Source organism: Schistocerca cancellata, chromosome 2 (assembly GCF_023864275.1).
Source record: "Schistocerca cancellata isolate TAMUIC-IGC-003103 chromosome 2, iqSchCanc2.1, whole genome shotgun sequence".
Taxonomy (NCBI): domain Eukaryota; kingdom Metazoa; phylum Arthropoda; class Insecta; order Orthoptera; family Acrididae; genus Schistocerca; species Schistocerca cancellata.
Genome location: NC_064627.1, coordinates 468,120,187 through 468,133,734, shown reverse-complemented (window position 1 = coordinate 468,133,734; position 13,548 = coordinate 468,120,187). Strand labels below are relative to the sequence as shown.

Here is a 13,548-nt window from a genome sequence, read left to right as displayed (position 1 = left end):
GATATGGAATAAACTGAATTTATGAAGGTAGCCAAAATACAGAACTAAGACAAAATTCAGTTTCTTCTTATCCATCTGTTGTTCTTCCATTGGCTTACTGGAGGATACTGTGATACAGGTGTTATTTTTGACGAGAAACTTACTTTCTTATCCTCATATTATTTCTTGGTATTAGTTTTACTCCCTGTTGATTTCGAGGCAAGATAGATTGATCACCAGTGTGTGTGTGTGTGTGTGTGTGTGTGTGTGTGTGTGTGTGTGTGTGAGAGAGAGAGAGAGAGAGAGAGAGAGAGAGAGAGAGAGAGAGATATTGTAGTTACTGAAGTACTTAAAAGAAAGACCCCACCTGGGAGACATTTGTTCAGTCAATTACCTGGTCTAAGATTATAAGCAATATTTTGAAAACATCATCAGGAAACAGGTTTTATTATTTATTGTGAGATACAGTCTGCATAGTAGATAATTCATGATCCAGACTAAAATTTTATCACCACATAAAAAGAAAAAACTAGAATAAATCACTCAGCTGTAAAGTTATAAGAATAAGGACAGTAACATACGAGTTGCCAATGCAGTAAACTGTGACGTGTGCAAAAATGGTTCTAATCTACAAAAAAATTACAAATAGACAGAATGAGTAACTTAACACTATTTTTAAAAAGTTTTTGCTGCAGGTTTGCCACAGACAGACAACAGTAAAATCAGATCACTTATCTATCAACCAACGATCCCCCTAGAACCTGTCTTGTTCATCTTTCTTATTACACTATCAGCAATAACAACGCAAAAAAAATTATCACTATTTTACAGTCTGTTTTATGTTTTACTCTAAAATCATCATAACAATAACAACAAAAAATGAATAATGTGAACAACAGATCAATAATAGGACAAATATTAAATGTCTGTTAAATTTCCCTGCTTGTTGCAATATTCATCAATTCTTAGATCATTTTCTAGGAGACAGTCTACGTTGCTGGCCATTAATGTTCGTGCCAGGTCATTGTATTAGTGTTCCACTCATGATACCATTCCAGACAACTGCAAAACCGTCACAATGTCCATAATTTCTGCAACAAACCATTGCCTTTGTTTCTGGTATGGCCATGTAGTGTACATATGTGGTGCATACCTTCAGTGAATGAAGTTTGCAAAATATTTTCTCAAATTTTATTTAATGTTAGATTTTGTTCCTCATCTATTACTAAGGATACTACATGCTCAAACCAAGAGTGCATCTTAGGACCAAAACTTGTTAACTGATTTAATGAAATGACTAATTAATTCCTTTTGTGGGTAATTGAAGTCATCCATAAATCAGTTTCTATTTCTGTATTTTCACTGTGATGTTGTATGACGCTTGAAAACCTGCCCACAAACAACACCTTAATTTCCATTTATAAAATGAGACATCTTTTTCAATAAACTCAAGTTTTGTATTCCAATGTTTCCCAGAATGTTGTGTCATTGCTATCTATTAAGTTGCAGCTAGCATTACAATATAAAGCACTTCACGAAATTGCTAGAAACTGAGAAGAAAAAGAAATATCTAGCTGAAATGAAAAAGACAGTATGTCAAGTACAGAAACACAATAACCTTCAATGTGGAGTACAAACCAGAATCAAATGATAATGTCTCTAAAAGTACTGTTGCCTTCATTTTAATTCTGTATCATGGAATCTATCTACAAAAAGAAATTATGGGTGAAACTGCACTACATAAACAATTCTCCGACGACAGCTATTTAATTCTTGTACCTTCTCATTCAGAAGAACGTTCACTGACTACCTGCAAACCAAGTGAGTGAAGAAATCATAGATGCCCTTCCCCTTGAGTAAAGAATGGAGTTAATCTTTCTTCATCCATACTTCTATTACATATTTGATGTTGCTGATATCGATAAAACGAAACAGAAGCTGCTGTGAAGTGAGTTAGAAAGAGGAGCACACATGAGTACAATGAAGGGGAGAGAGAGAGAGAGAGAGAGAGATAAGCACAATAGAGTACAAAGGAGGACACACACATCAATAGAAAGAAGTACAAAGAGGGAGACACACAAATAGAAGTGGAAACAAAGAGAGGCACACCTAGTCAGTGATGAGCACAAAGTGGCACGCACACGCATACACAGGATGCGGTGTTGTTTGTATTTGTGTGTAGTATGAGTAGGTCTTACTACTGAGATGGGTGAAGAAGGAAAGGGAGATGTATCGTTTTGATTTCTCTGACTCATTCACACTAGAAATACATTCAGAGTGAAAAGGGGCCATTGCCCATTGAAAATTTCAGGCGATGAAGTTTAACTGAGAAAATATTGCAGCCCACTGTTGTTACGAAAGTTAACGTTAATCTTTAGTCAAAACAAGATTCCTGCTACCGCAGTAACACATTAGTAGTTGACATCTCCTCGTCAGTATCTCGGTTTCCATCTACGTTTACTTAAAATGATTATATTTTGGCGAAATTACATATTACTGGAGAAGAGCAGCACTTTACAAATTCTGTAACGACCAAGTGGCATGCTGTTAAATGTACTGATCTCAAGAAAACGTCAGTCTCTCGGCCGTTAAACCACCACTCGTAATGGAAATTGACTAGAAAATTATAGCTACACATATTACTGAACCTTTTTGGGAATCATTTTTACAGGTAATTGGTGTAACTGGTTAGTTATTATAACAAGATAAAAAGTAATTGGTAAGGACTTGTCTCGTTGGGGCAACCATTTGACGTGCTTCTTTTAAAATTTAGGACCAAGTGAAACATTTTACAGGTGCCACAAGTAAGTGTGAAACTAGCTCCTTTGAGGGCAACAACACGTTGCATCCTACTGACAAGTTCCACAGAACGCCTGTCTACTATGTGACAAGCTCTGCATACAACATCACAGTACAGCGACTACGAGATCATGCAAATCAAGCGCGTTTCGTGAGGGGAATGTTACCAAGTACCTCGATCACGACAGGAGACCGTCGCTCGTATTTGTCCACAGCCCACCGGGAAACAGGCAAGAATGGGAATTAACTTCCTTACGACAGCCATAAAAACTACACAAAAGAGAGACGGCTCACTGCCAAGTATCAAGGACACAACAGAGCGTAACAAAGTCGCACAAATGCAGGCACAGGCGGCAGTCTAACATGTCACGATAAGTGAGACTTTTTAAGGCAGAAGCCTGCAACCGTGCCCGCCGCAAAAGAACACACACTGGCGAAATTACAGTTTCCATCACCACAGCTGAACCAGCAGGCCTATGAAGTCATGGAAACTACGGACGGGCGGTCCATGTTTTCCTGAGATATCTTGGTAGCGCCGCTGGCTCCACCGTTGTTATTATTGTTGTTATTGTTATGCAGGGAGACGATGTGCGGCGCGACGGAGACGGGCGACTGCGCAGGCGCCAGCAGCGGCGAGCGCTCCGGGGATTCGAGGCGTGGTGACTGCGGGGGCGGTTGGTGCTGTTGGTGGTGGTGCTGTTGGTGATGGTGGTGGTGATGCTGCTGCTGCTGCTGCTGCTGCTGCTGCTGCTGCTGTTGGTGTTGATGATGGTGGTGGTGGTGGTGCTGCTGTTGCTGCTGGTGTTGCTGCTGCTGTTGTTGCTGCTGCTGTTGCGCGAACGTGTCGTAGAAAGCAGCGGTGGCAGAAGGGGTCGCGTGGTAGGCAGCCGGCGAGCCGTACAGGGAGTAGCCAGACAGCGCCCCCGCGCCGCCCCCGTTCAGTCCACCCACGCCCACACCGACGCCGACGCCCACCACGGACCTCACGTCGCCGGACACGAACGAGTCTGCAAGCAGCCACAGGACACACACATCAGCTGAAAGCTCCACCTGCCCAAGTGCGATAACAGGTTAGCAGAATGAGAGGAAGAACAGAATGTCCAACGAAGAACTACCTGATGTTATACTAAACGTGCCTATAAATTTATGAATAGCGATCAGTGAAATTTTACTTCATTCCTCGTTAAGAAACTGATCCAGTGTCTTGGAAGATGCTCGAGTATGGTAACGTATGTGCAATTGTTTTTCCAAATACAAAGTACATTTTACTTCCTTGATATTCATTTTTGGAGATATAGAAGAGAGCGATAATGCAATCTTCATACTCAAATTTTTGACATTTACAGGTGCGTGAGTGGGCTATCACCTTGCAAGATGCAGTTCGCTGCTGGGAACGCTGTGCGCGTCATTGATATAAAATAACCACCTACACTGCTTTTCTGGACCTTGATAAAAAACTTTTATTCCTAGTTTGACGAAAGTAATTACTTAAATATACAATGTAACTACCCAAGCCATTATCCTGTAGGAAGATGACCATCTGGATTGCAAGATTCTTCTGTTTTCTATTGATAAATCATGGCTTGCGACAAGGAACTGTGAAACTACATCAGTTGGATCAGTTTGTGTGTTTCCATTAATTGGTAATCCAGTTTTTCCGTCCAAGCATTAGATTTACATTATGATTACGAGCGGAATCCCTAATTTCACTTCCTTGTTTATGCTGTTTCCTACCCAATGATTTTTATTGTTATCGTACGCTAAAGGGGTATTTTAAGCCCAACACTGACTGGTCTTCTGCTTGGATGAAAGTAATTACTGTGTTTTTCTGTTAGGAATGGGTTGTGACAGGTGGAAATTTTTGCCAGACTCGTATTCGAACAAGTTTTGCCTGCTTTTCGCGAGTAATCGTCTTACCCACTAGACTGTCTGAGTTCTCAAGGGGCATGTGTGAATAGCGCCGCAGTGCAAACGGTTTTGGTGGAGAATGATGACTTGCTGTAGTACATATACATGTAAACTGCACTAAATTCATTGTAATAAAATTGGCCATGAGGATGAAATCAGTCAAGATGAAATGAAACTATAAATCACTGAAGACTGTTCAGAAGTACTGAATCTGTAATGTAATGAATATGCCGCCACAAATGATAATTTTTTTCGTGAGAAATTCGTGATGATTAATGAGAAGCAAACATTCGTGTATGTTCTACAGTGCTAATTTATTTCGTTAACCAATTTTTGGCTCCCAAGATTGTCAGAGTCTCATGATGGCCATTTAAGCCGAAAATCGGTTAACGAAATAAATTAATACTGTAGAACATCCTAAATTTAGTGTTCTTCAACTACAATTTATTTACTTATTTATTTTCTTTGTGTAGTAGGATTCGCGTTTTTGAATGGATACTTCTTTCCGATCTATCCATTCATTTCATTCCAGTGAATTTAATTCACTTATGGACAGCTATTGAGAAAAAATGTGGATCTGCACGTGCAATCGCTGTGTGATGTGACTGCCGACCACGCAGATGCGTGACGATTTACTGGCAAAGCACAGTGAAACAGGTACTCCTCCAAATAATCTTGTTGGCAAACAAATTCGCTTCTACGATAGTGTTCCACGAATCACGTTGTGTACGTGAATACGAAGCACGCGAATGATGCCTCTACAGCAGTCACCAACGGTAATGGAAAAATTTGCTACTCAGTATTAGTGATGGGGTTCCAACAGCCTGCTCCGTGTTCTGTCTAACAGACTGCAAGCGCGTCTGTAACATGCAATACGTAAAAATACGATCTTGTAGGTTAGCACTCCCTCGATAGGTTATTAGTTATAATCTGTCTATTACCGCGTGATCACAATAATTTGATCTCATAATATATTATCTGTCCCCAGCAACATTGGACAAACATTAAAAATACAGGCAGCAATAAAAGAACAAAGTTTGTTTCCATATATAGCCAGAAAAGCGACAGTAACTATATCGTTAGGCAAATATCTCCTCTGAAGAATTTATGACTCCTTTTATAAAAACCACACTTTTAATTCATTGTAAATAATTGTAAATAATCTTTATTTGAGAAAGAATACGTCTGTCCGAATCTCTAAGAAATCCTACGGCAATTCCCGAACCCGACTTCTGCCGCCTGAAATTATTACGAAATGACTAACTTAATTAGACAAACTCTCTCTAATTTTACATTTAGTTCTTTTCCGTTGAGTGTGTAATTAGTATGAAACTAACAATTAACAGGTGAGTGTGGTGATCGAAACACAATCTCAGTCACATGGCTGCTATTTAACGTGAAGGTATGGAAACAGCAATATGCCCCTTGCTGCATACGCAACCAGCACAACAAGGAAGAAACTTCTGTTGCCTACACGTCGCGGGGTATACTGATTGAAATAGAAGCAACACAAGCTTTCTACAGAAACTTCATAAACCAACGACTCATTTCCACTGGATGTAACTAAAATAATACCATATATATGGAAAATATAAAATGGTAGTGAGATTCCTACACAAATATAATCCTGAGCAGGATGAAGTAATTAATGTCGCAGTTTTTTCTCTATTTTCTTTCCGTCTGAAGGAGCAAAAAATTAACCTCATCAACAGATATTAATAACAGCACTGTCGAGGGAACAACAGTCGTGAGACAATTATTAATAAATTAGTTATATAATACAACTAAATATTGCTCAGTATTTTTGTTTATGGCGCTAAAGTCTCAGGATTTAGTAAGAAGCGATCGCAACACTGTCGATTGTTTATTTCTTCCCAGAATTGTTTGCGCAGTATTTTGAATGAAGTTATTGATTCTACCTCCTTTATTTCGTGACGGAGGCGAGTCCTAGCTATTTTAACTACGAAAATTTTATCTCGAGAGACAGTGTCCATATTTCCTCATCAAAAAAATTATCTGACACGTACACATCCTTATTTGCTACTAACGACAGCTAGTAAGAAGTATCAGTTTCAGAATGGAGAATGACTATAGCTCAAACAAATTCAATTATATATTTCTGTGGTCCACAGCAAGTATGTTGCAATTTGCCCTCCCAAAATGTCGTCCACCGCCCTTAACTTACGAACTTCCTAGCGTACAGCGCAATAATAGCAAATATTCTCAGTGAAGCGTCTATATGTCTCATACGCTTAGAGGTTAATAAGTGAAAGGTATCCAGAAATCAGTTTGCATTTTTTTATGTATCTCACTAAAACTCTCATAGGAGTAAAAATTTTAACTGGGTGGGCGGAGATGGCGGTCCACATCTACAAAGTCACGAAGGAACATCCAGTTTTATCTCCCTCGTTCTTTAAACTGAGTACACGAATCTGAGAAACGCTTAGTAAACTGTGTTTTTAAGTAAAAATTTTATCAAAACTTACGTAGGTGGCACCGAACCGTCTACAAACAAACGTTTCCCCATGAAAAGGACACGCGCACGCCTGAACCAGTGCAATATTCGAAACGGTGACAACGACATCACCTTCTGGTCACTTTCAAAAATCACCAAGTGATCGAGTGCATGTTCAACGACGTCAGCTACACAAAGTTTAAGGAATGCACTACTAAGAATCATGTACCTGTTCTTACTTGAAAATATCCTTTTATGAGAACGAATCTGGTTGCATTTTTCACATTATGAATCTTTTCTTTTAATCAAGCTGCTATTACTGGCACTAGTAGCACCAACTACGGTTGTGAGGCCCCGAGCCCTCCTAACCCCCCCTCCCTTCACACACACACACACACACACACACACACACACACACACACACACACACACACTAATCAGTTCCAGAGGTGAAACAACACATAAGCTGAAAAATTCTAGGACTGAGCAGAGGGTTGATCCGTAAACGTACAGGTCCACTGTGTAATCGGAAGTATACAGAGAGCGATAGGTAATGCGAAATCGAACACTAGACATCACTAGAAATGGACACACCTGCAGAAAATGAGACATGGAGTATTCTGTTGTGAGTAGAGAAGCAGTAACAGCAAAATGGATCGGCGGGGAGGACTGAGTGACTTCGAAATGGGAGGTTACCTAACAAATCCATTGGGGAAATTTTAACCCTTCTAAAGCTCTCCAAGTCGGCTGCTGGTGATATGACCGTGAAGTGTAGACACGAAGGAACAACCATACCTAACTGCTAAACGAGACCAAGGCAGACTTCAAGTATTGACGGGCAACAATCATCAAGCATTGCTGAATGTGGTTGTAAAAAATCGCATGAAAACAGTGGAAGGCACCATTCGTGAATTCCAAAGCGCCACCAGCAGCGCAGCAAACACAATGAGAGAGTGCAAAAGAATGAGGTATAATTGTCGAGTAGCTCCTCATAAACCACGCATTTCTATATTACGCGATGCTTGAGGTGGTGTAAAGGGCGACGCCATTGGCCGGTGGACACTGGAAACGAATGATTGGGAGTGATGAATCACACTGCGTCCTGTGGCCGTCGGATGAGGGAGTTTAGGTTTGGTAAATTAGTACCAGCAGTGAAGCATGGAGAAGACGTTTTACGTGGTTAGGGTGTGGTCCCTTTATTGTGCTCAACGGAACGCTAAACGCGTAAAATATTAAATTTTGTAAAATTGGGTAGTGTGTATAGAAGTGGAACAGTTCGGAGACGATGCAAGATGTTTAACCCTCATCTTCCTTCCCTTCTTCCTTCGGAGGTGGTGACTGATTGTGTCAATATTGCAATGCACCCCGTCAAAAAAGCAGCATCTGTGAGGCAATGATCTGCGGACAATAATAGTAATGAAATGGACTGGTCTGCTCAGTGTCCCGAACGATAGGCAGAGGAACACCTTTACGATGAGTTAGAAGGTCGACTTCGCCCCCGTCCCTAGTTTCCAACATCATTTCCCTCTCTGGTTTCGGATCTGAGGAAGAATGGGATGCCATTCCAACAGACATTGAGACACTTCATTGAATTTGTCCCCCAGCACAGATAAAGTCGTCATAAAGACGAAGTGTGGACACATCCAATATCAATGTGCGCAGATGAATGTAGTTTTAAACTCATTACTTAGCAACAGAGCCAGACTTAGAAGATAACTACCAATTGTAAATGATCAATAAACTGTGTTCTTTGCTTTCTGCGTCAAGTGGATACATTCGGTGAGTTAACCTCTATGTTGTCCATGTTGGACCGTCATTTGGAAACGTCGGCTGCTTATGGTGTCGAAGACCTATTAAAACAATAATCTGTTGTCAGACACTTATCTTTTCTTCCAATACGTGTATCGTGAGCTTACATTCTGATCTTAGGATGTTGTGTGGTTTACATCATAATTTATTTTCGCTACAAACCAATAATTATATACCACTTGTTATCATAACAGGGCGCTGGATCCCTACATTACGGACAATAACAAAGTTACTGACGAGCTATTTCAGCAAAAAGAACGACCTTGAACGTTCTTTCTGCTGGAATCTCTCATAAGTAGCTTGATTAGTGTTCATAACTTATGACTTCAGTGCTTCATTATGAGTATTAGTGACACAGATTGAGGAAGGACTTCCAAAAGTAAGCTATACCGTATTATGGCAAGCGAAGTAACTCATATATTGAATGCTGCACTACACTTCAAAGTGACGCAGATACATGATACTACTTTACAACAAATCCACTAAGTATCGATAAATAATGGTGATAAAATTCTGCCAATCGCTCAATTCCTCGATGATAGAAATCCATTTCTTGGTCAGAGAGCCATTCGATAATCCCTGCGTGGACGTCTTCGTCACTGAAAAAGCTGCGATTTCTGAGAATCAGTTTCTCGATTGCCTGGACATTGTCGTTTGTGGGCGACGTCGATGACCTTCCTGCCCCGTCAGAATCACCCTAGTCTGTGCAGCCTTGGTAGAATTGTTGGCACCATTTCACTACGAAAGGTCGTGACACTGCATTTTGTCCATATACTACCATAATTTCATGGTGAGTCTGTTTGCAATTTAGACGTTTTGCCCACCAGAATCGTAATGTCCCACGTATTCCAACTTTGAAGTACATTTAGAATTGCCGCGACCTATTACTCGCACGCTCGGACGCACCTGTTACGTGTCTGCACGGAAAGCGGAACATGTGCTGTCTTCTGACAGTGCACAAATCTTGTTGGGCAATGGTCGCAGCGTGGAACGACATGTGTAGCTTCATTTTTGAAATCGTCTCGTAACTTATTTGTACTGAAATGAAGGCTAAGACAGACATTTGGTACATCAAGAGAAATAAGTTCTAATGTAATGCACTGATCCACGTGAAAAAGAGGGTGTATGCCCTCGAATCACGTCCTGGAAAAAAAGGGATGGACACAGATTATTGTTTTAATCTGTCGTTTACATTCGGCGAGTTTCCTGCGTGTGGTAAGTCGTGCTTTAAATTATGAAAGCCGCGTTGCCTCGCAGAGCAGGGACTGGTTAGCGGCTGTCGTGCGTCATGGCGTGTGTGGCCTAGCCAGCTCTCGCTGATAGCCAACCGGTCGCCGATATGAAACCTGCTGCACAGTCTTGGAGCGGGTTTCTGCAGGTAAGCCCCGCGATAACACCGACTTTGCAATATTTCTTTCGCAGAGGACGTCAAGTTCGTTCCTTTTTTAAAAAAATTTATGCCGGCGATATGCTAAACACTAATGGCAACAACCGCTGGAATACCAAGTCCCTGTTTAGAGGACATACTAGTTTTCTCGCATACAGTCGTAAAATTCAGTTACGCGACCCTTACAACGCACTGCTGAACATTACTCGAATCGCTTACGTGCCTTCACTTCAAAATAGTAGACCCTGATTCGAGAGTCAGAACATCAGCCCTCTTGCTAGGGATGACCCATTTCCAAAATCTGATCCAAATGCGTTCCAGTGCTTTCCAGCTGCTGCACATGTATTCACTCAGTAAACGAAATCTTATCATTCATTTGTACTGCCGTAATGCATCAGTCTGTTTATTGCACCTACAGGATATTTATTACTCAAATTCTTCATAAAAATAACTTTTCTAGGGGATAACATCTCAGAAGTGACCAATTCCATGCCGTGCTACTGACGCGAAGATCTGGGTTTCGATTCCCGAAGACCGTTTCAGATTTCCGTGGGACGAAAAGCTCTCACGAGGAAAGTTGACAATTTACTGGAGTAAATATGCAGCGAAATTAGTAGACAAACAGCCCAATCGAAAGACTTGCACTAGGCTGGAAGCGATACTGCGTGCATTTATTTAACTTAAAATTATACCTTTTGATCATCAACTAATAAAGCCTTAAAACTTGACTTCATATTTTACGTCTTTCGGGGAAGTATTTAGTGTAGCGATTACCACAGGTACAGTGAACACACGTACACTACCTGATCAAAAGCAACCGGACATATATTCGTGTACTTAATAATATGCAGTGTGTCCACAATTCGCCTTTTGACGGCTTGAATTCTCCTGTAGACAATTTCAGTGAGCCTTCTGAGCGTCTGTGGAGAACTTCCGGAAAGCGTTTGACTCGGTGCCCCACTGCAGAGTCCTAACTAAGGTACGAGCATACGGGATTGGTTCCCAAATATGTGAGTGGCTCGAAGACTTCTTAAGTAATAGAACCCAGTACGTTGTCCTCGATGGAGAGTATTTATCGGAGGTGAGGGTATCATCTGGAGTGTCCCAGGGAAGTATGGTAGGTCCGCTGTTGTTTTCTATCTACATAAATGATCTTTTGGATAGGGTGGATAGCAATGTGCGGCCGTTAGCTGATGATGCTGTGGTGTACGGGAAGGTGTCGTCGTTGAGTGACTGTAGGAGGATACAAGATGACTGACAGGATTTGTGATTGGTGTAAACTATGGCAGCTAACTCTAAATATAGATAAATGTAAATTAATACAAATGAATAGGAAAAAGAATCCCGTAATGTTTGAATACTCCATTAGTAGTGTAGCTCTTGAACAGTCACGTCGATTAAATATTTGGGCGTAACACTGCAGAGTGATATGAAGTGGGACAAGCATGTAATGGCAGTTATGGGGAAGGCGGATAGTCATCCTCGGTTCACTGGTAGACTTTTGGGAATATGTGGTTCATCTGTAAAGGAGACCGCTTATAAAACACTAATATGACCTATTATTGAGTACTGCTCTAGCGTTTGGGATCCCTATCAGGTCGGATTGAGGAACGACATAGAAACAGTTCAGAGGCGGGCTGCTAGATTTGTTACTGGTAGGTTTGATCATCACGCGAATGTTACGGAAATGCTTCAGGAACTCGGGTGGGAGTCTCTGGAGGAAAGGAGGCTTTCTTTTCGTGAATCGCTACTGAGGAAATTTAGAGAACCAGCATTTGAGGCTGACTGCAGTACAATTTTACTGCAGCCAACTTACATTTCGCGGAAAGACCACAAAGATAAGATAATAGAGATTAGGGCTCGTACAGAGGCATATAGGCATTCATTTTTCCCTCGTTCTCTTTGGGAGTGGAAAAGGGAGAGAAGATGCTAGTTGTGGTACGAGGTACGCTCCGCCACGCACCTTATGGTGGATTGCGGAGTCTATATGTAGATGTAGATGTAGAACGGCAGCCTATTCTTCTTCTTCTTCTTCTTCTTCTTCTTCTTCAAGAGCCGAAACCAGAGCAGATAGTAATGCTGGACGTGAGGTCTTGAGTGAAGTCGACATACTAACTCATCGCGAAGGAGTTCCATTCGATACCGGTAGGTGCTAAGGACAGGTCAGGTCAGCCCCTTTCAGGAACGTTACTGTCCACAAACAATGGTCCCACATGTGAAGTTTTATAAGAGAATATACTGTCACACATATCGTCTTCGAACTGTTCCTCTACTGTACGCAGTGAACAATGCTGTAAAATGTATTAGTATTCTTTCGAATTTAACATTTTATTCTAAATAAAGGGACCACACCATAACCACGAAAAACAGCCGCACACCGTACCACCACCTCCTCCGCACTCCACTTTTGGCACTGCACATGATGGCACGCAATGTTCTTTAGGCATTCGACAAACCCAAACCCTTACATCGGACTGTCACAGGATAGAGTGGGATTCATCACTCAACTAAACCAACATTCACTGTTCGGTGTAATCGCTGGGCGTCAAGCGTCGCTTAATATTGACCACAGAAATGTGTGGCATATGAAGAGCTGTTCGACCATTGTACGCCGTTTTCTAACTCCCTGCGCAGAGTCACTGTGCTATCCTAACTGCTGGTAGCACTTCGTAAATCTCAACTGATTCCTTCAACTAAGTTCTTGCTATCCCTGTCCGCCACTACATGACTGTTTAAGGAATATTCGCATCGCCTTTGAGGAACGCTTGAGAGGCTGTGCCGCTGAGACAGACAGACAGACAGACAGACAGGCAGGCAGGCAGGCAGCCAGGCAGGCGGGTACCTGGGTGCTCCATCTTCACGATGCCGGATGCTGCGGACAGGACGCTCGGAGTGCTGCTACCGCCCCCGCCTCCGTTACCGCCCCCGCCAGCGCCGTCGCCCTTGGAACTGGAGCTCTTTGGTTTCCGCTTCCGAGTCTGTAACCACAAGAACACCAATGAGTCACGTGCACTGCCTTCTCTTCATAGTACAAATATAATTATCCTCAATCATTTCTTGCTTTAAAATGTACACAACAACTCTCAAGATGAATTCATTACAATAATCCTGAAAAATATTAAGATGTTCTTTCTTTCTGTGTTGTGTTACAGGTACAAGCAAATCCACATGTCTGCAACAGTAGGTCAGAATTCATGAAATGTGATCACTT

At 41.6% G+C, this 13,548-nt stretch overlaps 1 protein-coding gene across 2 annotated transcripts in view; it reads right to left on the bottom strand.

Moving 5' to 3' along the window:
- Nucleotides 1–218: 218 nt before the first annotated feature.
- The window catches only part of LOC126161985 (transcription factor GATA-6-like), a 524,655-nt gene continuing 511,325 nt past the window's right edge, over nt 219–13,548 (bottom strand). For both annotated transcript variants that reach the window (XM_049918185.1, XM_049918186.1), the window contains exons 7-8: nt 13,180–13,315; nt 219–3,785 (exon numbers count right to left, since the gene is read on the bottom strand). In XM_049918185.1, the coding sequence (XP_049774142.1) occupies nt 3,253–3,785; nt 13,180–13,315 (669 nt within the window). In that variant the 3' untranslated portion in view covers nt 219–3,252. The remainder of the gene's footprint in view (nt 3,786–13,179; nt 13,316–13,548) is intronic.